Genomic DNA, 25144 nt, shown 5'->3' with positions numbered 1-25144 from the left:
ATATTGGGCCAATCACTGTCTCTCAGCCTAACCTACCGCACTGGGTTGTTGTGATGGTCAATAACAGAGGCAGGGACAAACATTTCCTGCTTGGAGGAAAAGTGAAATAAATTTAAAAACAAATTTTAAAAATAGATAAATGAGCTGCCATTTACCTAGTTTACATTTCGGAGTGGGAAGGAAACTTAACGTATATGTTGCAATTAAATATGCATGCATAGCTTTACATAAAGAAAAGAAATTAAAGCCAGGTTTGCCGGACCCAGTATTTTATTCCCAGAATGCACAAACCATTTCCTATCGACCTGATCAACAGAAAATTTTGGAGGTAGCTTTTTCAGTCTGGAGGAGGAACACTAAAAACTCAACGTCCCATTGGGGGCTTTTGTTAATATCAGTTTATTTACAAATGTACAAGTTATGCCCAGGAGAGTCAGCAAGCAGCAGGTCAGGTGGGTTCACCAAGCAGCATGTGTTTGTGAACCCCTCACCCCCCCCAAAAAAACCCCCACTTCTCTCTCTCGTTTTGGGCCATCCAGCTGAAAAGTACATTCCATTCCAAAACTGTGTCTCTTCATTCTTTCCCCCAGGTACGCTTATTGAAAGCGAGTAGCCGGCAGCTCAAAAAAGCCACCGGCGATTCATTTAGTGAGCAAACGTTTCCAGCCATTTCAGCCTCTTATAAGAATTAAACAAAAATTGGCGTTAAATAGGAATGACCTCAGCAGCAAGCCGAGAGCAGACCGTCGACCCAAAGCTTTCCTGAACAGAACTTTGGGTTGAATGCTTGGTTGCAGCTTTGCACTCTGTATGTGCTCAGAGACACTGGGCCGCATTCAATGTCAGTCCTGCGCAGACCCTGCAGTACCCAGAATCCGTCTCCTTTTCGAATTCAGGTGCAGAACAAAACTCTCGTAAGTTTCATTTCCTTTTAACCTCTTTAAAGAAATGTTTGTAATTTTTGATGTATTACGGTATGTTAATATTTTGTTGGAAGCCGCCCAGAGTGGCTGGGGAAGCCCAGCCAGATGGGCAGAGTATAAACAAATTATTATTATTATTATTATTATTATTATTATTATTATTATTATTATTATTATTGGAATGTTTAAGAAGCAGGAGGGTCTTAGCGACAGAGAGGGAAGGAAGGAAGGAGGCACCTGTGAGTGTGTGTGTGCTTGTCAGCATTTGACACATTAAAAAAATAAAAATAAAAACACTGTCGTAAGGTGCTAAGTAACGCAGCAAGCTTCACATCTTGTTAGCTCCGGGAACTGACCCTGGCTTCCTTGAGCCTGGAAGAGATGGAGGGAAAGGGGACAGAAAGGGCTGTCAGACATTCAAATATTAAACTGAACAAGGCTGCAAACGCATCGCGCACACTGCCAAAACGCCACACACAGTGGTGTAGCGTGGGGGGTGCAGGGGGGGGCCAGCCGCACCGGGCGCAACATCTGGGGGTTAGGGTTAGGAGGCGCAAATCCACGGGTTAGGGGGCGCAAATCCACGGGTTAGGAGGCGCAAATTACCTGCCTTGCCCCGGGTGCTGACAACCCACACTACGCCACTGGCCACACACATTTAAAGCTACTTCCAAATTTCCTTGGAAGCATCCCAACAGAAAGGCCCCCCTTTGTCCTGATCCATGTGCAGAGCTCCTCTTGCATTCTTATGGAACCTCCAGGTCCAGAGGCAATCTACCTTGATTCCTGGACGCTGGACTAGCTGGGCCTCCAGCCCTTCTTACGCTCTTCTATCCCCTTGGGGCTCGCTCACCCACCCAAGTTTGTTTTTAGGCATGGTGGTGGTGTAACCACCTGCTGAAGGAACATGGCGCCCCCCTCTTTCCGCTGCCTCCTCGGGGACCCAGGTGGGGACAGAGGGAGTGGGAGGACCAGGTACTCACCGGTGGACGCAGTCCGGGATGTGGACCTGCCCCAAAGGGATCAGGTGGCCCAGTTCCTCCAGGCTGTCCACAAACTGCACCTTCCGGCTGAACTTGGAGCTGGAGAAAGAGAGGGCGCAAGAAAGAGAAGCTAAAGGGGCAGGCAGGGGCAGGAGCGAGGCAGCAGTAAATCACACTGAGCAAGCCGGAGTTAACTCTTGATTAGCAAAACAGGATTGGCACCGGAGTGTCAGGCCTAGGGAGTGTGATGGCCTGGGACTTGCACTCGGAACCAGAGGAGACTCAGTCCGCACCGGATCCTTTGCCTCCGGCATCATCTGAACCAAGTCTGGGGCCTGATTCTGAAGAGCCCCAGTCTGCACAGGTTCCCCTGCAACAAGCACCAGCTGGGCCGAGTCCTGGGCCTGAGCCTGCCCTGGCTCCAGATGCGGGGATTCCCTCGTTGCCTCCAGCTGGGCCATCACTTACAGCTGCTTCATTAACGGTTGGGTCAGGGGAGGCTGAGGCGGCCTCTGGGTCTAGTAACCCACTGACGTCTCCCGAGCTGCAGAGACTGAGGTCTGAGAGAAGGAGAGACCTGAGTACTCGCAGGAGGAGTGCTCGCCTTCGGGCGAGACAGGGAGGTGAGTCGCCGGGGGATCAGGACCGGCCGTTATCCCGACAGAGATAAAAGGCTGCTGGACCCTGCCCCAGGTTGCGGGAGCAACATTGCTGTATGCCAGATCCTGTACCTGTCCTTGCTTGGGTCCTGCCTTGGCCCTGTCGGACTGACTCCCAGTGGAAGCTGCAGATTCTGGACTGGTCCTGGACTGCGTTTCATGGGTTACCCCCGGGCCCAGCACAGGGAGCACAGCAACTTGTCCCCGGCAGGTTTTGCCCCCACGAAGCAGCTGACGAGACTGAAGGTGCCCACCTCTCCAGAATTTTCCCAAAGCAATCTGAGACTACGCTGGCATGTCTGCCTTTGCTCCTCTTTCTGCATGCGTCTCCTAGTCCTGGGAGACCAGGAGAGAGGGGAGCTTGTTGCAGCCAGAAGGAGAGACACCTGTGACTCTTCACCAGCCAGACTCACCTCTGCCTCTTGGCCTCCCTCCTCTCCTGCTTCTGATTCTGGACTGCTCTCTGCCACAGATTCTCCCCGCTCACTAAGCCCTGTTGCCTCTTCAGCTTCCAGCACCTCCTCTTCCCCATCTTCTCCCTCTCACCACCAATCGCTGTCCCACCACCAATCCCCAGGCTCTGAACCATCTTCCCTTGGGGGGTTTCCCACCTCCTTCCTTCCACCATTCCTCTTCATCCATCCAGCCCATAGCAGATGGATATGTGAGAGGAATTATCATAGAATCATAGAGTTGGAAGAGACCCCAAGGGCCATCGAGTCCAACCCCCTGCCAAGCAGGAAACACCATCAGAGCACTCCTGACATATGGTTGTCAAGCCTCTGCTTAAAGACCTCCAAAGAAGGAGACTCCACCACACTCCTTGGCAGCAAATTCCACTGTCAAACAGCTCTTACTGTCAGGAAGTTCTTCCTAATGTTTAGGTGGAATCTTCTTTCTTGTAGTTTGGATCCATTGCTCCGTGTCCGCTTCTCTGGAGCAGCAGAAAACAACCTTTCTCCCTCCTCTATGTGACATCCTTTTCTATATTTGAACATGGCTATCATATCACCCCTTAACCTCCTCTTCTCCAGGCTAAACATGCCCAGCTCCCTTAGCCGTTCCTCATAAGGCATTGTTTCCAGGCCTTTGACCATTTTGGTTGCCCTCCTCTGGACACCTTCCAGTTTGTCAGTGTCCTTCTTGAACTGTGGTGCCCAGAACTGGACACAGTACTCCAGGTGAGGTCTGACCAGAGCAGAATACAGTGGCACTATTAGCAAGACCGGCCTGGTCAAGAGGCAGAGTGGAGCAGCAGCCAAATATCTATTCATTTTTTTATTTTCATTTTTTTACAATCAAGCAATACATAAATTCCAGGAAATCAATCCGTAAGCTTCACTAATCTAGGTTCATTGATTTTAATGGGTCTACTTGGTTGGCTGCAGTCTACAGACCCGTCACAGAGGAAATTCCTACATAAGAACCCATCTCCCTCGCTGGGTGAAACCCGATATATTCCTTCTGCTCCACAATCCACTTTGAAAAGTCTTCCACTTTTGAAAGGGCGATTTATTTTTGTGGAGAGGGGGAGAGTTTGTTATGTCTGTTGTTATCCGCTATAATTTACAAATCAGATAACATCTTCTTTCCTGCTCAGAGAGGAGGCAATTTGATTCACACTTCTAAAGACAGAGTCTCTACAATTAAAGAGACCAGACACACATTCCCAGAATTCTACAGTTTTAAGTCTCCCACAATGCTTTTCTCCTGCGTGAACCAAAGTTTTAACAAAGATTTCCCAATATCAGGACTGGAGGAAATTTAAGGACTATTTGAATAAATATTGTAATATAAACATTAGAAATTACTTGAAAGAAACAAATAGGCCTAGGATTAAACTAACTTATAATTAAATAAATGGGATTTAGAATATTAAGAAATGTGAATAAGATGGATTATAATTGGAAATTCTTTTAGTTTAATAATGATATTGGAAAGCTGTTACTTTCAACTACAAGGAAACTCAGAAGGGAGGGACTAGAGGAAGTCAACCAAGATGTTTAAAAGTTTGGATTTGTAAAGAATTAAGTTTGTTGTTATTGTTTATCTGTTTACTGTTCCTTTTTATTTTCTTTCGTTTATTGATGCATTTTTCCTTTTTTTCTGTTTTTGTGTATCATTCTGCTTTGTGGTTTTTGTTATTGTGGAAAATCTAATAAAAATTTTTTAAAAAAGATTTCCCAATATCACTACGTATGGTTTTTGGTTTTTTAAAAATTATTATTATTATTATTATTCTGTAAACTGCTTTGTGATCCTCAGATGAAGAGTGGGATATAAATGTAATAAATTAATATAAATAAATAAATAAATTGGGGGGGGGATGTTAGTTCATGGGTTCCATTTCACACCCACACACCCACAAAAGGACAATTTCAAACAACCCGAAGTTTGGTATCACCATATGGGAACCAGCAAACAGATTATTTGGTTAAATTGATAAAGATACACTAGGAGAATTAGATGTAACCTGTTCCCTTTTCCCCAATTGTCAGATGCCAGAATGGGGTGGTGCGGTGGTGAGATTTAGTAGATTTAAATGCAGTAAATAATAAAATGATAATAATTGGCCAGCCTACCTGATGAAAGGTCTGAACACCGCCATCAACGCTTTGATGTACCAAGTGGGATGGACGATAATCAACGTCTTCAGGTTCTTCCGGAGCCTGTCGCAAAAAAAAAAAAAATCCAAAGGAACTTAAGGCACTGTTTAACTGGTGGAACTCCCCGCCACAAGATTATCTGCAAATTGGCAAATGAACTTAATTTCCTTTTGGCTAGCCTCTGGTGTGAAAACATGTGTCGTTGTTGTTGTTTAAAAAAAAGAAACAGTGCTCAGTTGGTTAGACTTTGGTGCTGATAACACCAAGGTTGCAGGATTGAGCCCTTTGTGGGACCAGCTGCATAGTTCTGCTTGCAGGGGGTTGGGCTAGATGCCCTCAAGGTCCCTTCCAACTCTATGATTCCATAAAGGAAAGAAACCAAAAGATTTCATTTTCCGGAAACAACAGTCTGTTTTTGCTTTTCTAAAACATCACATCGGTGTTTCGGAAATAATCCATAATTTTCTTACACAGTCCTAGTAGCCCTTTCAAAATAAACAACGAAACACCAGCACACTGTATTTCAAAGCTGTGGTAGACAAATAAGAAAGAAGAAAAAAATGGACCTGAATGAAACTTAAAAGTGACCAAGTTTGTTTAAGAATTTCTGAATCAGGAAAGAGAAATGTGTTTCCATTATTTGCACCGGCCTATAAGTACAGAGTCCCATGGACTGCCAGAAGATCCAACCTCTCCATTCTGAAGGAAATCAGCCCTGAGTGCTCACTGGAAGGACAGATCGTGAAGCTGAGGCTCCAATACTTTGGCCACCTCATGAGAAGACAAGACTCCCTGGAAAAGACCCTGATGTTGGGAAAGATGGAGGGCACAAGGAGAAGGGGACGACAGAGGACGAGATGGTTGGACAGTATTCTCAAAGAGACCAGCATGAGTTTGACCAAACTGCGGGAGGCAATGGAGGACAGGAGTGCCTGTCGTGCTCTGGTCCAGGGGGTCACAAAGAGTCAGACACAACTAAACGACTAAACAACAACAATAAGTACAGTGGATGTTTGGGTTGCGAACGTGATCCGTGCGGGATGCATGTTCGCAACCCACAGCAACATGTCTGCGCCCATGCGGGTTGCGATTCGGTGCTTCTGCACGTGCATAACTGCCGAAACCCGGAAGTAACCTGGAAATAGGCCCTCGGAAGTCAGGATAGAGGGCAATTTGGCCCCCAATCTGGAGAAGATTCCCGTAGCAGAGCGGATCCGCCATCCAGCGCAGCGAAAGGAGGCAATAAATTTTGCGCCAGGAAAGCCCAGCTGGCGTTTGGGGAAAGTCCCAGATAGTTATCTGAACTACCGGTATTTATTGTTTGGACTTGTAGTAAAGTCAGCAGGTGGGGAAAGCAGACTTGAAAAGCAGGTTTTGCAAGAAGGCGTCATGGAGATCTGGGCAACAATTTTGCTTCAGCTGAAAGTTCAGGATCCATCCTGCCCAACCGTGACCTTCGGCGAGAAGAAACCATCTAGGAAGACCAGATTGTTGTAAGACTATTGCTCAGAGCTCTGGAGCGCAAATTCACGTCCAGATCTGAAGAAAGAGTTGCTGAGATCTTGGGAATGTTTTCATGCAGGACGGGGCTGGGGAACCTTAGAATCACAAAACTCATTTTATATATACAGGAATACCTCGGGTTACAGACACTTCAGGTTACACGTTTTCGGGTTATGGGCGCGGTGAAACCCGGAAGTACCGGAACGGGTTACTTCTGGGTTTCGGCGCTCGCGCATACGCAGAAACACTAAATTGCACTTTGCGCATGCACAGAAGCACCAAATCGCAACCCGCGTGTGTGCAGACACAGTGCTGCGGTTTGCGAACGTGCCTCCTGCCGCCCATATTATTAATAGGTAAAGGTAAAGGACCCCTGAACTGTTAAGTCCAGTCAAAGGCAACTCTGGGGTTGCGGCACTCATCTCATTTTCAGGCCGAGGGAACTGGCACTTATACACAGACAGCTTTCCGGGTCATGTGGCCAGCAGAGCTAAACCGCTACTGGCTCATGGAGGACTGTGACAAGTGCCAGAGCACATGGAAACGCCGTTTACCTTCCCGCCGGAGCAATACCTATTTATCTATTTGCACTGGTGTGCTTTCGAACTGTTAGGTTGGCAGGAGCTGGGACAGCAATGGGAGCTCACCCCGTCGCGGGGATTCGAACCGCTGACCTTCCGATTGGCAAGCCCTAGGCTCAGTGGTTTAGACCACAGCGCCACCTGCATTCCTATTATTATTATTATTTCTAGTCCTGCTCCTTGGAGCGACAGAGCTCAAGCCTGCTCTGTCTGGGGCAAGAGGACTTGTTGATCAACCCAGCCAGGCTGATTTTTTATTCTCTTAATAATATTTGGAGTTGTCTGGGACACAGATCCTTTTAAAAACACATGGGCTCTGGCAGGAGTAAGCATGGACCAATGGTACCAAATAGTACCCTACTAGAAAAATTAACCAATAAACTGAAATTGACATGGGGACAAATAGAAGATGATACCTTCACCCCGGTATGGCTCCCCTTTATCACATACACAGCCCAACAAGACAACGACAAGAATCCACCAACAGCGTATGAATAAATATGGCTAACCTGACCCAAAACACCGACCCACCCCACTCACACACGAAAACAAAGACCACCACAAACAACCACAAATGAACAACTACACCTTGGCCAACCCCAACCTCTCTCACCACCAAAGGAACACAAGCGAACAGCAAAGAACCTGCACAAACAATGCTGACGCCAAACCCTACATATAGTAAGTAAAATAGAAACATCGCCACCAGACCCCATCCCATAGCTGTCAACTTTCAGATTTGAAAATAAGGGATCAGCAGCCTCACCTGTCCCGGGGACAGTCTACGGGATATCTAACAATCCGGGATAGCAGCGGGAAACGGCGCTCGAATAAGAGAATTTCCCGCAAAAAAAGGGAAGGTTGACAGCTATGCCCCCCCTATCTCCCCCCCCCATCCACCTCTTTCCCCCTTTTCTTCCTAATGTCTCAACAAATGGAACTGATTTGTAAAAATGTCACATGGGGGGGTATACGAGAGAGAGAGACATTGCAAACACTTTTGTAAATCAAGAAAATCTTGAATAAAAAGAAAAGGGGGGGGGAAACACTCAGGCTCAGAGCCAATGCTGCTCACCGTCTGTCGATGGTTTGGTAACACTGTTTGATCCAGGAAAAGGAGGGGACCTGGCTGCGGGGGGTGGCTCCGCTTAGACACACCAGGATGTAATTTTCGGCGACCATCAGCTCCAGAGTCCCAATGATGTACCTGGGGTTTGAGGCAGGACAGGGACGTCAGAGCCGGTTTCAAAAATGCAATAGATACATCGGATAATAGATCAGTCATAATATAAACATGGAAGCATGGGAGAGATTGTGGAATATGGGTATAAAATTTACAGCTCCCTCGGCCAGTAAAGCGAGATGAGCGCCACAACCCCAGAGTCGTTTGCCACTGGACTTACCATATTTTTCGCAACATAAGATGCTGTTTTTTCCTTCTAAAAAGTAAGGGGAAATGTCTGTGCGTCTTATGGAGCGAATGTGTGGTTGATCGCCCTGCCCCCTTGCCATTGTTGAATGTTCTGCAGACAGAGGCTGTTTCCCCAGCAACATGGGACTGGCGGATTAGATTATCTGTCTGGAAACTGTAGAAACGGCTCCCTTTCCTTTCCTTAAGAAGCTGCAGAACTGTGATTTGAACTCCATTTTTCCCTTTGCAAAGTAAGCTCAACAACTTTGAGCTGATCCTCAAAAAAAGGGGTTTCCCCCTTTGTAAAAGAAGCTGGACAACTTTGAGCTGATCCCCCCAAAACTGGGCTGTCCCCCTTTCCTCCTCTAAAAACTAGGTGCATCTTATGGTCAGGTGTATATTATGGAGCGAAAAATACAGTAACTGTCAGGAGTCCTTTACCTTTGCCTTTTATGGTTTAAGAGAAAATTACTGTATATGAAATTGATATATTGATGGTTCCTAACACTGAGAAAATTGGGGAAAATGTCTAAATCGAAATCAAAAAAGTGTTGGAAATGTAAAGAGAAAGAAGGTTCCTTTTATCATATGTGGTGGTCTTGTAGTAAGGTTACCGGGAAATGATATACAGTATATTATAATGAATTGAAAAGGATGTTTCAAATAACGTTTGTAAAAAAAACAAACACCAACCCAGAAGTTTTTCTTTTGGGAATTATAGGGACAGAACTACCCAAATTGCATAGAAATTTATTCATGTATGCTGCTACAGCGACAAGAATGTTACTTGCCCAAAAATGGAAAGAGGAAAGGAAGAATGGATACAAAAACTTATGGAATATGCAGAAATGGCAAAACTTACCGGAAGAATAAGAAATCAAGATAACAAACTATATATATATATATATATATATGCTTTCGTAGATTTTCACGGGTACAGGAATGCAGGTTTTGGTGTCCTCGGGTGTCTTCCCGTGTAAAAGTTGGGGTGTCTAGGCGACGTTTCGACGAGGTCTCACTCGTCATCTTCAGGCTGGTGCTTTCGGCTTCTTGTTACTGGAACAGAGCAGGATCTCAGTGTTTGAGTTCCTATAAATACTGTTGAGGGGGTGTGGTGTATAGCCTCCAATGTTCTGGGCAGAGAGGAAGTTCCCAGGCTAGTGTGCCTTTTCTTCTTTTGTTCCTTAATTACTTGAGGGATATCTTGAGTGATTTCTTGAGTGATATCCTGAGTACCACTTAGGTGGGTCATTAGGTGTGGATTAGTTGCTAAAGTCTTTGTGTCTTGACCTCTTGAACTTTGTGAAGAGTTTTTCTGAGAAGATGGCTGTACTGCACTTAGTTGTGCTCTGGCTTGGCTTCGTGTATAGGGGCGAGCTGTGGTTTTGTGGCCTGTGTCAGCCAGATCTGTGTAGGGATTGCAGGGGGGTGCAGCATCCGGAGGTGCCACCATGGTTTGGCTACTGGATGGTGTCTGTAATTTATCTGTGGAGAGGGTCTGGGTTTGGGTCTGGTGTGGTTGATTGGTGATGGCGTTCTGTGTGCCTCTGGATCTGGTGTCAGTTTTTGTGGGGAGGGCTAATTTCCAGATGTCTGGCAAGCGGGATGTGTCGTCACGCTTGTTCATGTTGTGAGGGTGTTTCTGTCTGTGTTCCAGACAGAAAAACTCTTCACAAAGTTCAAGAGGTCAAGACACAAAGACTTTAGCAACTAATCCACACCTAATGACCCACCTAAGTGGTACTCAGGATATCACTCAAGAAATCACTCAAGATATCCCTCAAGTAATTAAGGAACAAAAGAAGAAAAGGCACACTAGCCTGGGAACTTCCTCTCTGCCCAGAACATTGGAGGCTATACACCACACCCCCTCAACAGTATTTATAGGAACTCAAACACTGAGATCCTGCTCTGTTCCAGTAACAAGAAGCCGAAAGCACCAGCCTGAAGATGACGAGTGAGACCTCGTCGAAACGTCGCCTAGACACCCCAACTTTTACACGGGAAGACACCCGAGGACACCAAAACCTGCATATATATATATATATATATATATATATATATATATATATATATATATATGCAAACAGATCAAAACACTGGCAGGATTATTGTAATAACCTGCAGTTTCATAAAAGTATATAAATAAACGAGCAAATTAAAGGAATTCGGATATGCAGAAGAGATTAAAAAATAAATTTAAGGAACGGCAGAAAGAGGGGAAAAGGAAGTCGTGCAGTGAAATGTTGAAATGGTTATAAAATTAATGAAATGTATAAATCTGGAAAGTATAAATAAAAATGAAAAAAAATGCATTTAACGGAGAAGCGTAGCATCCCCAGCAGTCGGCCGCCCCGGCAGAATCCCTTTTTCCCGCCCAGTTTCAAGGGACCAGGTGGCTCTCACCTGAAGAGATTCTCCATGACGTACGGATAATCTGGGATGGAGCTGTCAGGTAAGTAGCACGAGGCAAACATGATGATGGCGTTCAGGCCTTCTCCAAAGTAGCCTGGGAGGAAATAAGGGGAGAGGTCAGCTGAGAATCCTTTGGGAGGAAGGGGTCACCGGTCACACTTTGATTTGTGTCTGTCACACGGTGATAGACAGGTTGGATAATAATAATAATAATAATAATAATAATAATAATAATAATAATAATAATTTATTTATACCCCATCCATCTGTCTGGGTTTCCCCAGCCACTCTTGGCGGCTTCCAACAAAGATTAAAGATACATCAAATTGTCACACATCAGAGAGCCTGGAGTCAAGAAGCCAAGGGTCCGAGGGTCAAGGATCAGGAAGCAAGGAGTCAAACGCAGCAAGGATAGAAACCAGTTGCTGTGGCAAAGAGCCGAAGGGAAATGCTGACCTTATATCCCTTCCCTGCTCTTGCCACCAGGTGCAGCAAGTTACCAGTCGGCCTCACCTGTGCGGCCGCGCCTTGCCTCTCCAGAACAAACTTAGGAAGGCCCCAGTCCTGCGAAGCCCTACTGGTCCCAGGGCCCGGCTCCTGCACGCACGCCTGACACTGGCATTATTCCTTACCTCCGTGAGAGATGACTTTCTTGTAGGGCTCGACGGCACCCAGGTCCACTTTCTGCTCCCGCTCGTCCGTCAGGAAAATCCGCCACTTGCGCCCGTCTTGGCCCTTGATGTCCACCACGCGGCCGGTGCAAAACTTCTCGGGCAAGTTGCCCTCCACCCTCCGGGCTCTAGGGAGATCATCTGTGCGCATCGGACAGGGCAGCCGGGGTGGGGGGGTAGTGGGGAGGACCAAATTTGGGTCAATGCCACGCAAAGGATCTGGAAACGCCTGAGCAGAAGCTGGACAGCTTCTTGGGACAGCGTTTCCCAAACTTTGCAGCAGGTTGGTCTAGATGACCGCTGGGGTTCCATCCAACTTACTGTTCAAGGATTTTATGAGCCTATTTTCCACCCTCCTAGTTTCCTCGGGGCGCAGTGGATCCCACAAACAAATCTCTTTCCGTTCTGGCAAACCACCCATTCCCACGCAGAGCCCACCTCCCTGGGGTGTCGTCCGCCTTGGGAGAACCTCGAACCCAAGCCTCTTACCTTCCCATTCGAACTCGTGCCCGTTCTCAGAGCCTTCCTGGAGCTCGCTGTCGGACGGGGTCTCCAGCTCGTCCACGTTAATGTCCAAACTGCCTTCCGGCGTCGCTTCCAGCCCCTCTCCAGATTTCACCGAGCTGAGATCCGGGGCTGGGAGTCTTTTCTTCATGAGCCGTCGACCACACAGCTCTAGGGTGTTGGGGGCGACTGGTGTGGGGCAGAGGAGAAGGAGGGGGGGAATCAGAGGTCAGAGGCCGGACGCTTGCTTGGCATGCAGAAAGACACTGATTCAATGATTCGATACTGAATCATTGAATTGCCGCTGTAGGTAAGTCTGTAAACACATTTATATACATATTGTGGATAATGCACACAAGTGACTTGCATTCTCGATCACACGCAGTCTGTAGTCTGCTGGCAGTAGGAGTACAATATGGGCATGTCTTTAAGTTAACACCTTACATTAAAAACCTGACAGTACCAAACTATCGAAGGCTTTTCACCAAAGCCAGACTAAACGTCTTTCCTTCTGCAGTGTTGGATGGCAGGTTGAGAGGAGTTCCCTACCAGGACAGACTTTGCTCGCGTGCTCAAGACATTGATTCCATAAAACATATTTTGCTGCACTGTGCAAAATACGAGCAAGCCAGGGCTGAGCTGATATTACCTTTGCTGGTGCCTTTCCCGGGAAAATCAGAGGCTCACTATGTCAGGTTCCTATTGGAAGACCGGACAAATGCTAGAACATTAGCAGTGGCAAAGTTTTTATCGGTGGTTGCAAGAACCAGTGATCCCTATATTCCGAACAAAATGCTTGTTTAACCTGGAGGTAGGCTGTCTGAATTGTGTATTGATTTGTAACGATTTGTTGGGTCTCTGGACCATAATAAAGATTGATGATGATATACATATTGTTCTTTGTTTTTTCTTTTATTTTCTTGTAAAATTCTTTTTTTTAAGCGTTTATTAATTTTCCAATAAGAACATCCAATTAACATATCAAATCAAATCCAATAGAAATAAAAAACCAAAATAAAAAAGTCCAATTGTCTTCCAAATTGTAATCTTAATTTTTTTTTGTTGACTTCCCACAGTCTGAATTCCGAAGCATTTTCCACATTGTAGTCCTGCCTCTGATCATCAGTGTTTTCGTAATTCCATATCACGATTTTATCCTCCTTTTCTTGTAAAATTCAATAAAAATAATACAAAATAATTTGCCGCTGTAGCTAGGGGTGCAGCTCTCAGTTTCGACTTCTCTCCATTTAAAAGAATCGCGGAATGGTATTGCTGCAAAAAACTCTACCAGAGGCCACCCAGATTAACCCCCTGCAATGCACAGCTTTCCAAGTCCAGGTCTTCCTCATCGGGTTTGGTTTTCAAAAAGCCCTTGTGAAAATTCAGGGCCTCCTACATGGGCTGGCAGCAGCTCTCCAGCCTTTCCCGTAAAAACAATGCAAGATTCTAGTCCTCATGGTTTTAAACAGAGGACACATAAAGTCTCCATTGGTCCACCGATCTCAATATTGTCCGCACAGACTGGCAGCAGCTCTCTGGGGTTTCAGGCAGTGGGGATAGTCTCAGCCCTAACCTGGAAGATGCAAGTGAACCTGAGACCTTCTCCATGCAAGCAGCTGCTCTAGTAAAGGTAAAGGGACCCCTGACCATTAGGTCCAGTCATGGCTGACTCTGGGGTTGGGGTGCTCATCTCGCTTCACTGGCCGAGGGAGCTGGCGTACAGCTTCCGGGTCATGTGGCCAGCAGGACTAAGCCACTTCTGGCGAACCAGAGCAGCGCATGGAAACGCCAATTACCTTCCCGCCGGAGCGGTACCTATTTATCTACTTGCACTGGTGGTTTTCGAACTGCTAGGTTGGCAGAAGCAGGGACCGAGCAACGGAAGCTCACCCCGTCGTGGGGATTCGAACCGCCGACCTTCTGATCAGCAAGCCCTAGGCTCTGTGGTTTAACCCACAGCACCACCCGCGTCCCTAAGCAGCTGCTCTAGCACTCAGCTATAGCCCCAACATTTTTGCCCTGGGCTCTTCTCCCCCCATCGCTGATATTTAGAATTCGATTATCATTGCTAATGCAGAGCTGGGAAGGAGTGATGGAAGCAGGGCCTCTGTTTCGACTGAAGGAAAAATATGAAGAATGTGGACCAAACAGTCTTTGAGCATAGTATACTATTATCTCTCTGTGGCCAACTGGGTGCGTCCAGGAAGCCCAAGAGCAAGTTATGAAAGCTACTCTCTTTGCCCGTTTTCCAAGGTAGACTTCCTCTGCATATGGAAGCTCCACCAGACACCAGACTAAACATCAGGAAGAACTTTCTGATGGGAGGAGCCATTCAACAGCGGAACAGTCTCCCTCGGGAGGCGGCGGACTCTCCTTCACGGTGGGCTTTTAAGCAGAGGTCGGATGGCCGCCTGAAAGTTAAGATTCCTGCATTGCAGGAGGGTGGACTAGATGGGCCTTGAAGGACCCTTCCAACTCTTATGATTCTGTGATCTATGCCCATGGACAGGTCAAACGGAGGCACTGCCAATGGGGGCAACTAGAGAGGGCCACCACATGCCAGAAGGGAGACACACACACCCTGCTACCGCAGCAAACCCAAGCGGCCACCTGTTGGGTCTCTTACCTGGGCTCATTTCCGAACTGGATTCTTCCAGATCCTCCTCAGAGATCTCCTCTGGAAGAGGCCTGCAAGGCAGGAAAGAGAAGGGGCCTCTGAGGAACGAGAGGAAGGTTGGCAAAGCAGAGGCAGCGTTGCCTAGCAGCTATAGCAGGAGCCGGGGACATTTTCCATCCCACAGATCACATCCTTTTCTGGAGAAACTTCTGAGGACCACAGGGCCAGAGGGAAGTGTGGTACAGCTGGCTAGTTTCTATCCACACACTCCCCCCCCCCCCATCTTCCAACTAAATAATAATAATAATAATAATTTATTATTTATACCCGCCCATCTGGCTGGGTTTCCCCAGCCACTCTGGGTGGCTTCCAACAAAATATTAAAATACAATGGTCTGTTAAATATTAAAAGCTTCTCTACACAGAGCTGCCTTCAGATGTCTTCTAAAAGTCTGGTAGTTGTTGTTCTCTTTGACATCTGGTGGGAGGGCATTCCACAGGGTGGGCACCACAACCGAGAAGGCCCTCTGCCTGGTTCCCTGTAACCTTACTACTCACAATGAGGGAACCACCAGAAGGCCCTTGGAGCTGGACCTCAGTGTCCAGTCAGAACGATGGGGGTGGAGACGCTCCTTCAGATATACTGGACCGAGGCTGTTTAGGGCTTTGAAGGTCAGCACCAACACTTTGAATTTTGCTCGGAAACGTACTAAGCAGAAATTAGGTGTGACCAGAGGTCAAGGAGACATCCCAGCAAAGGAGGTGGGTGTGTTTCTCGGGGAAGGGCCAGATAAAGGACTGGAGGGCCGCATTGGCCCTGCCCTGCCAGGCCTGAGCTACAGCACCTAGGAACCCAAGAACTGCCTGGGCATAGGTGTGGTGTGTTTCCTCCCAGCGAGGAGTCCCATGGATACCTCGGGGAGGTGCCTGCCAGGTTGAGACGGATGCCCATTTTTCCTACTGCGGCCAACCGGACAGCCGGCGAGCTGAACTGAAAGGCCCACCCCTATCACTCGGCCTCCAGCCAGCCAATGCCCAACATTCTAAGATAGACTGCTCTTGGGCATGGAGGCTCCGTTCCTCCATCTCCTCCCCGGGACACCCGCCGTCACCTGTGTTTCCCCGGCACGCGGCTTACCGAGGGAATTCATCGTCCTGCCATTCCTCCTTCAGTTCCATGTCCTTGATGTTCACGGCCTCATCAGTGGTGTCTCCCCGTTCGGGAGAAAGAGGTTCTGCGGCTTCCTTCTTAAACCTGCAACAGAGAGAGAGAGATTGGTCGACAGCCTAGTCCTGCAGACATCTCCGCAGAATTAATCTTGGTGCTGAGTTCCAAAGAAGCTTGGTCAAAATTGAGTGGGGATGGCTGTGATCTTTCGCACCCAGAACCCCTCTGTCCAAGGACGTCTGAGCTTGGTTTCCCTAGCCACTCTGGGCAGCTTCCAACAAAGTATTAAAATACAGTGGTCTGTTAAACATTAAAAGCTTCTCTAAAGAGGGCTGCCTTCAGATGCCTTCTAAAAGTCTGGTAGTTGTTGTTCTTATTGCCACCTGGTGGGAGGGTGTTCCACAGGGCAGGCGCCACCACCGAGCAGGCCCTCTGCCTGCTTCCCTGTAACTTGGCTTCTTGCAGTGAGGGAACCGCCAGAAGGCCCTCAGAGCTGTATCTCAGTGTCCGGGCAGAACGATGGAGGTGGAGACACTCCTTCAGGTATACTGGACCAAGGCCATTTAGGGCTTTAAAGGTCAGCACCAACACTTTGAATTGTGCTCGGAAAAGTACTGGGAGCCAGTGTAGGTCTTTCAGGACCGGTGTTATGTGGTTTCGGTGGCCGCTCCCAGTCACCAGTCTAGCTGCCGCATTCTGGATTACTTGTAGTTTCCGGGTCACCTTCAAGGGTAGCCCCACGTAGAGCGCATTGCAGTAGTCCAAGCGAGAGATAACCAGAGCATGCACCACTCTGGCAAGACAGTCCACAGGCAGGTAGGGTCTCATCCTGCATACCAGATGGAGCTGATAAACAGCTGCCCTGGACACAGAATTGACCTGCACCTCCATGGACAGCTGTGAGTCCACAATGACTCCCAGGCTGCGCACCTGGTCCTTCAGGGGCACAGTTACCCCATTCAGTACCAGGGAGTCCCCCACACCCGCCCGCCTCCTGTCCCCCAAAAACAGTACTTCTGTCTTGTCAGGATTCAACCTCAATCTGTTAGCCGCCATCCACCCTCCAACCGCCTCCAGACACTCACAGGACCTTCACTGCCTTAACTGGTTCTGATTTGAAAGAATTATCCCGTCCCAACCAACACACCACTGAAATCGCCGCCTATTCCTCTGCAACAGTGCCAGATTTACGTATAAGCTAAACAAGCTATACCTTAGGGCCCCACCCTCTTGAGGCCCCCAAACAACTTAAAGGGGGGGAGAACTGGATGTACATTTCCAAAATATAAGATAAAAAGCAAATAAAATAAAACCGGCATACAGCAACCGTGTTTTGTGTTGTGTAGGCTTCTAAGCCTACACAATCCCGGACGAGCCCAAACTCTTGAGACTCTTGAGAGTCCATGGGATCCAGCCTATCCATTCTGAAGGAAATCAGCCCTGAGTGTTCACTGGAGGGACAGATCCTGAAGCTGAGGCTCCAAGACTTTGGCCAGGTCACGAGAAGAGAAGACTCCCTGGAATAGACCCTGATGCTGGGAAAGGGAGGGCACAAGGAGAAGGGGACGACAGAGGACGAGATGGTGGGACAGTGTTCTTGAAGCTACCAGCATGAGTTTGACCAAACTGAGGGAGGCAGTGGAAGACAGGAGTGCCTGGCGTGCTCTGGTCCAGGGGGTCACGAAGAGGCGGACACAACTAAATGACTAAACGACAACAGGCTCCTAAGATGTAAGTCATGGGCCCCGCCTGCTCGCCTGCTCCCTAAAATATCACTGGTTCGCTCCTTTCTATATATAGGGTGCCTACATTCTGCATGGACTGGTTGCAGGCAACATGTTCAAATGGATTTAGATACCTATTTGCTCCATCAATTACCATATAGCATATATTCAACACAAAAAACAGCAGCAATTTGTTGTTGACAAAGTTCAGCTAGACATATAAAGGGCCCCATTACCTTCAGTAGCTTAGGGACGCATCAAACCTAAATCTGGCCCTGACCTCCGCAGGTTCACCCTCTTTCCTCCCTCTGTCGTCAAATTTTGGGCTCTAGCGCCAAGCAGACCTGCTCTCTGGTGCAAAAGCAGTTGCACCTTCTCCCCCTGTCAACGACCCCTGCCTCGGTTTCCCTCCCCTTCCTGCATCATACCGTTGTAAGCTCCTCGGGGCAGAGACCTGCCTCCTCCTTCTCTGCAAACACAGCCGCCGTGCAACACCAGAAATGTTATTTAAAACGACAACAGTGATAATTAACGTCAATAATAGTTGGCGATGCATTAGAACGAAGCCCAAGCCGTCGGGAATTACTTTCCAAATGAATTTGGCCTCCAGGAACTACCGGTTGCGCAACTGAGTAGCTCAGGAGGTTAAGAACTGGGAAGAGAGAAAGTTTGCTCCAGGTAATCCCCAAAGGTTTCTCATGCTAAATATTCACCGCAGGGCTGGTTTTGCAGCCAGGCGCCACACCCAGGAGGAGGGGAGGCTGTTTGCTCCCGTAGCAACCGGGCCGATGGATCGGCAAGCTCTGCACAAACTATGCAAAAAACCAGTTCTGCGATGGGAGGCGGATCCTGGCACGGCGTTTGAGTTCTCGAACGCAAGGTGAACCTGAAAGGACAAGCAGCCCTGCTGGATCGGGGCCAAGAGGCCTAGCCAATCAGGAATCCTGTTTCCCATGCTGGCCAGTCAGGGAAGACAACAGCCGGCTGAACGCCCAGCCTTCGAGTGAATCGCCTGTTCCCAGTGCCAGGCGATTCTGAGAGGTAGACTGCTCCTGATAATGGAAGCTCCGTTCCACTAGCAAGGCTTTGCCGCTGGCCTCTTGGTTTTAGAATTGTAGAATCGTGAAGCTGGATGGGGCCACACGGTTCATCTAAATCCAGCCCCCTGCAATGCAGGAATCTTCGGCCCGACACGGCGCTCGAACTCGTGGCCTTGAGGTTGAGAGTCTCATGCTCTCATGCTATCCTAGCATTTGATAGACAGGTTTCAAAATTTATTTTGTTAAGGATGCAGTCCCTCGACCAAACTGCCCAGAAGGAAGAAACCCTTCAGACAAGGAGGGGAAACTTGTGGAACTCCAGGCCACAAGATGTGGGTGGCGACTTGCGACTTACTCAGTTCCACAAGGGGATGAGACAAATTCACTGACCAGCTGCTAGTCATGAGATGTCTTAAATGGAGATTCCAGATTCAGGAGCAGTCTACCACAAACCTCCAAAAAAAGACTCCTCTCATGGGAGTCTGTTCCACTGTTCCTCTTACTGTCAGAAAGTTCTTCCTGATGGTCTGTCGGAATCTCCTTCCTTGTAACTTGAAGCCATGGGTTCGAATCCTACCCTTGGGAGAAAACCAGTTTGCTCCATCGACCACGGGACAGCCCTTAAGGATGCGCTAGCAGCTTTAGAAACTCCAGGGGGCTCCAATCCACAAAAAAGAAACCTGTGTCCTCCTCTTTCAGAAGTCATTGGCAGGAACTTAAAAGTGGCTTTGGCAAAGAGCACTTGGCAAGCGGCTGCTCTCACTGCAAGCTCTTGGTTGATAGTTGCAACTCAACAAGTGGTAGGCTCGGGTTTTAGAATGATTGGGCAAATATAGCATAAATTGGCTGCTGCTTTGTTTGTACAGAAAGCTTGGTTAAACGCAGCAGAATTCAAATTGCATTTGGAAGTAAGCATGGCTCTGTGGGGAGAGGAGGGATGTGACCACGGTTGTGTGCCAACTGGAAGAAGTGAAATTGCACACTTTGGTTCTAATCCGCAAGCCAGCCATGGGCTGCGCCTCTACTTCCTGTAGATGACCAGTGTTGTCTCATTTGACATTGCCAATCACTTGCTATCAATAGCCGGTGGAAAGAAAAAATACAGTAATGAGGTATAAATATTGATGTGTAAATTTGGAGAAGTTAAAATTGGTTTTTAAAATGGTCTAAATTAAATGAAATTAAGGTTTGTAAATATAAATTGAGGAAATGGAAGAAACAAGAAAAGTAAAATAATAACATGTTAGAATAAATTAAATTAAGTTAAAATGGAGAAGTCAAGGATTTGCTGAGCTAATAATTTAAATTGGAATACAAGAAGGGGAGGTGTGAGGAGGTCTGAGAAACAAGTTAAAAGAAAATAAGTATTTGTACTTTCAGGTGTTTTTAATTGTCTTTAAGTTTTGGATTTTTGTATTTTTGGTTTATTTTTGTTTTTGTTTTTATATGTTTTTTCCTTTTTTTGAAAATGCTAATAAATATTCATTTTTTTAAAAAAAAAATCAATAGCCGGTGGAAGGGGTCGCCTCAATTCACTCCCACCCCACCCCACCCCAAATCCTTTTAAGCCGCTCACGGGTCCTTGTATGATCTGTGGAAACAGTTGGTTCTGGCAAGTATCAACCACCCCCAATTCCAACCTGATAATTGCCACCTGCCCAGGTTTTAACTTGTCTGAATTAATTTTTAAGGTGTATTTTAATTAATTGATGTCTGTTTTTAATGCATATTGTGTTGTATTTATGATGTTAGCCGCTCTGAGCCCGGCCTCAGCCGGGAAGGGTGGGATACAAATAAAATATTATTATTATTATTATTATTATTATTATTATTATTATTATTATTATGATATCTGAAAATGGCAATCGCACCTCCTCTCTCAGTCTCCTCTTTCTCCTCTCAGTCTCCTCTTTCCCACACCTGACTCCTTCAACCGTTCCACACCAGGCTAGTTTCTTCCTGGTTCACCAAGGGAGTGCACTGAACGAAAGTGAGCCTGACTCTGTGGTGGCTGCAAAACACCTCATTCCAGATCGGTGATCCGTGTCTCGCTGAGCCTCCCAGACGTGAATCACGCTCCCCTCCTTCTCCTCCTTCTCCTCTCCGGACAAGTCGAACAGGTCCTAACGCATCTGCACGTTGAAAAGGCAGAGATTTCTTTGGCTGACGTTGTGTCCCAGGAACAGTAGCGGCCAGAGAGACAAAATGTGGTTTATTTTGCAGAGGGAGTGTTGTGTCTGTCGTAGAACAATGGAATCGAAGAGTTCCTGGCCAGACCTCTCTACAGAAAACATGAAATCGTCAAGGATGAGAGTGTCCCTGAGCATGTTTGGTGTGTTATTTATTTCTGCGCTCCTTTACAGCAGATGAGTCCAGAGTCCAGAGTAGATAGACATGCATGCCCTGCTCACAAACAGATACCATTCACATACATAGAAGCAGAATTGGAGAGTCGTAAGGTACCCCAGAGGGACGCGGGTGGCGCTGTGGGTTAAACCACAGAGCCTACGACTTGCCGATCAGAAGGTTGGCGGTTCGAATCCCCGCGATGGGATGAGCTCCCGTTGCTCGGTCCCTGCTCCTGCCAACCTAGCAGTTCAAAAGCCCCTCAAAGTGCAAGTAGATAACTAGGTACCGCTCCAGCGGGAAGGTAAACGGCGTTTCCGTGCGCTGCTCTGGTTCGCCAGAAGTGGCTTCGTCATGCTGGCCACATAACCTGGAAAAACTATCTGAGGACAAACGCCAGCTCCCTCGGCCGGCCAGTAAAGTGAGATGAGCGCCGCCACCCCAGAGTCGGCCACGACTGGACCTAATGGTCAGGGGTCCCTTTACCTTTACCTTTGAGGTACCCCATGGGATCATCTAGTCCAACCCCTTGCAATGTAGGCATCTCAACTACAGCATCCATGACAGCCATCGAACCTCTGCTTTAAAATCTCCAAGGAAGAAGAGCCCACGACCTTCCAAAGGAGCCCATTCCACTATCTAACAGCTCTTGCTGCCAGAAAGTTCTTCCTGATGTTGAGTTGGAATCTCCTTTCTTGTGGCTTGAAGCCATGGGTTCGAGTCCTCCCCTCCGGAACAGGAGACAGCCTTTCAGATATTTGATGATGGCTCTCCTATCTCCTCTTTTCCAGGCTAAACATACCCAGCTCCTTCAACCATTCCTCATCAGGCTTGGTTTCCAGACCCTTGATCATCTTGGTCGCCCTCCTCTGCACATGTTCCAGCTTGTCAACATCCTTTTTAAATTGTGGCGCCCAGAACCGGACACAGCATTCCAGGTGTGGCCTGACCAAGGCAGAATAGAGTGGTACTATTGCTTCCCTTGATCTGGAAACTAGGCTTCTGTTGATGCAGCCTAGAATAGCATTAGCCTTTTTTGCTGCTGCATCACACGGTTGAGTTTGCGGTCTGCTAAAACCACATCACAGCCAAAGGGGAGTCTCATGACACCTGAAAGACTCACCATTGTATTATGGAAGGGGCGGAGAACCTTCCTCAGGCCTGAGGGCCGCAGTCCCTTTTGAGGAACCTCCCAGAGGCCAAATGTCAGTCATGGGCGGGGCCTGAGGCAATAGTGGGCGGAGCACTGCAAGTGAATTTTACTTTAGTACACAGTCATACCTCGGGTTAAATATGCTTTGGGATGAATATTTTCGGGTTGCGCTCCGTGGCGACCCGGAAGTAACAGAGCGCGTTACTTCCGGGTTTCGCCATTCACGCATGCGCAGAGGCTCAAAATGGCGTCACGCGCATGCACAGAAGTGGTGAATTGTGACCCGTGCACACGCAGACGTGCAAACGCAGGTTGTGTTCACTTCAGGATGCAAACGGGGCTCCAGAACGGATCCGGTTCGCATCCAGAGGTACAACTGTAATAATCTAATTTCTACACAACAACCTCAGAAAGTTGAAATGGAAATAGGCCAAAACCAGAACTCGCATCAACTTTCCAAACATCCGGGTAGGCTTGTCTAAACAGCAAAGCTTTTAGTGGGGCTGGGAGATATATCGATATATCATCCAAAACCAGTTTGAAGTCCATATTGGGATATCGGTTTCATAATTTTTGACCTGGCAATATATTGCAAATCATGATGTGTGCCTCCTATGCAAAATGGGGGGAAACCAGATTATCACCCAGCCCTCGTTTTTAGCAGGCCCCCAAAAGACTACAGTGAAGACGCTTGATATCAATAGGCAGGGAGTTCCACAGTTGACACGCTAAACAATCAAATCTTGCAAATGCAGAACAGGAATTATGCAGCAGCAGCGAATTGGCCCAGGGGGCATTTATGGGCTAAGGCAATTTTGTAGGTAAACCGGTCCCAATTTGTTAAGGGCTTTGTATATTAATAGTGACACCTTTGAACTTGGTTCTCTCCCTGTTTCATCCTCACAAAACAACCCCAAGAGGTCGGTTAGGCTGAGAAGCCGCAAGGCGACCCTAGGATGCCCCATGTCCTTCATGGCTGAGCGAGGATTCGAACTCTGGTCTCCCAGACTGACTCTCTGTCGACACTACGACGTGGGCGTTGGCCCCTAAGACACTTTGGACGGGTCCCAAATGTCGGGTGTGGAACATTTTATATTCACGGCATCCCAAATTCTGCAGAGCCAGGATTTGGCATGGTGATTAACCCCGTAAGGTGTGGAGCACGAAACAGGGATGGAGAACTCCTTCCTGTAACCCACAGAGCAGTGTATTATTATTTTTCCTTTGGCAGGTTCTTGAAGCCTTCTTTTCTCTGTCGCGGTTACAAACCGCCCTGAGATCTTGCGACAAAGTACGGTGTATATATAAATCCAATAAATAATAATAATAAATAAATAGAATGATACAGGCTTATTTTGAACCTCCCTTGGGAATGTCTCCAAGAACCCCTGAGATTTGCAGACTGAACAGGAAAGGTCATAAAAACATAGCAAGCCAGTTTTTACCTGGTCAGAGCCACTTAGCTCACTTAGCCCACTACACGGACCGGCAGCATCTCTCCCGGGGACATTCCCAAATCTACCCGGAACCTTCTGCATGCAAGGCAGGTTCCCTTGCCCACTGAGTGACACCCCCTTCCCTTAAAAACAATGCCAAGCTTTCAGCTGTCTAGGTTTTGAGGAAATAACTGTTTCAATAGGGGCACAGGTGGGTCGAAGTCAGCATCACCCGCACTGGCCAGCAGCAACCCCCCAGGATTTTGGAAAGGAGTTTTTTCCCCCTGGCCCTACCTGGAAATGCCAGAAATTAGACCAGGAGCCTTCAGCACTCAGAGCAGGCTCTCTGCCTCTGAGACCCCCTTGCGAATCACCTTTCGGACTCACCTTTCGGAAGGCAGTGCCGCCTCATCGCCAACGTAAGAGCCCATCTGGCCCCACCGCAAGGACTAATTCTGGCCTCGCCTGCTCCTAAGAGGAGGTCAAAGACACAAAAGAGCAACTCTGGGGTGTTCCAAGATGCCGGCGTACAGCCTGGACTCATCCCAAACTGGTTTTTCAGCATGATTCAGAATTGGGCGGCTGGGTCCTAATGCCGTTGTAAGAGGTAAAACAATTTTTAAAGTAAGATTTAGGGATGGGGAGAAACAAGGTCGGGGAAGGGGAAGAAATGGAGGCAGTGAGAGATTTTACTTTCTTGGGCTCCATGATCACTGCAGATGGTGACAGCAGCCACGAAATTAAAAGACGCCTGCTTCTTGGGAGAAAAGTAATGACAAACCTGGACAGCATCTTAAAAAGCAGAGACATCACCTTGCCGACAAAGGTCCGTATAGTTAAAGCCATGGTTTTCCCAGTAGGCATGTATGGAAGTGAGAGCTGGACCATAAAGAAGGCTGATCGCCGAAGAATGGCTGCTTTTGAATTCTGGTGCTGGAGGAGACTCTTGAGAGTCCCATGGACTGCAAGAAGATCAAACCTCTCCATTCTGAAGGAAATCAGCCCTGAGTGCTCATTGGAAGGACAGATCGTGAAGCTGAGGCTCCAAGACTTTGGCCACCTCATGAGAAGAGAAGACTCCCTGAGAAAGACCCTGATGTTGGGAAAGATGGAGGGCACAAGGAGAAGGGGACGACGGAGGACGAGATGGTGGGACAGTGTTCTCGAAGCTGCCAAGCATGAGTTTGACCAAACTGCGGGAGGCAGTGGAAGACAGGAGTGCCTGGCGTGCTCTGGTCCAGGGGGTCACGAAGAGGCGGACACGAGTAAACGACTAAACAACAAAAAATTGGGAGAAATAAGGACATATGAGCTGGTGGTCAAGGGCAGTAGCCTATCTAGATCAGTTTCCTGTTATCACAGTGACCAAAGGGAGCCTGGGTAGACTGCATCTGCGGCTGGAAG

At 47.8% G+C, this 25144-nt stretch overlaps 2 protein-coding genes across 3 annotated transcripts in view; one reads left to right on the top strand and one right to left on the bottom strand.

Moving 5' to 3' along the window:
* Nucleotides 1–500: 500 nt before the first annotated feature.
* Nucleotides 501–24287, bottom strand: BNIPL (BCL2 interacting protein like). Of its 2 annotated transcripts, none has more exons than XM_081891836.1 (10): nucleotides 24128–24287; nucleotides 16012–16128; nucleotides 14883–14944; nucleotides 12242–12445; nucleotides 11714–11893; nucleotides 11073–11175; nucleotides 8331–8462; nucleotides 5148–5234; nucleotides 1907–2005; nucleotides 501–1295 (listed from the first exon to the last, which is right to left on the bottom strand). In XM_081891836.1, exons 1-10 carry the CDS (start codon nucleotides 24169–24171, stop codon nucleotides 1262–1264), a joined length of 1062 nt encoding a protein of 353 aa, XP_081747962.1. In that variant the 5' UTR covers nucleotides 24172–24287; the 3' UTR covers nucleotides 501–1261. The 2 variants fall into 2 exon arrangements, with proteins under 2 accessions (XP_081747962.1, XP_081747963.1); XM_081891837.1 differs by lacking the exon at nucleotides 24128–24287 and adding an exon at nucleotides 18352–18497.
* Nucleotides 3631–25144, top strand: part of CERS2 (ceramide synthase 2) — a 161206-nt gene continuing 139692 nt past the window's right edge. The window contains exon 1 of the mRNA XM_081891827.1: nucleotides 3631–3746. The gene's annotated coding sequence lies outside the window, so the exon portion shown is untranslated. The remainder of the gene's footprint in view (nucleotides 3747–25144) is intronic.

The sequence above is a fragment of the Podarcis melisellensis genome, assembly GCF_964234715.1.
Source record: "Podarcis melisellensis genome assembly, chromosome: 16".
Taxonomy (NCBI): Eukaryota; Metazoa; Chordata; class Lepidosauria; order Squamata; family Lacertidae; genus Podarcis; species Podarcis melisellensis.
The sequence above is the reverse complement of the archived record's forward strand: the minus strand, read 5'-3'. Positions and strand labels throughout refer to the sequence as shown.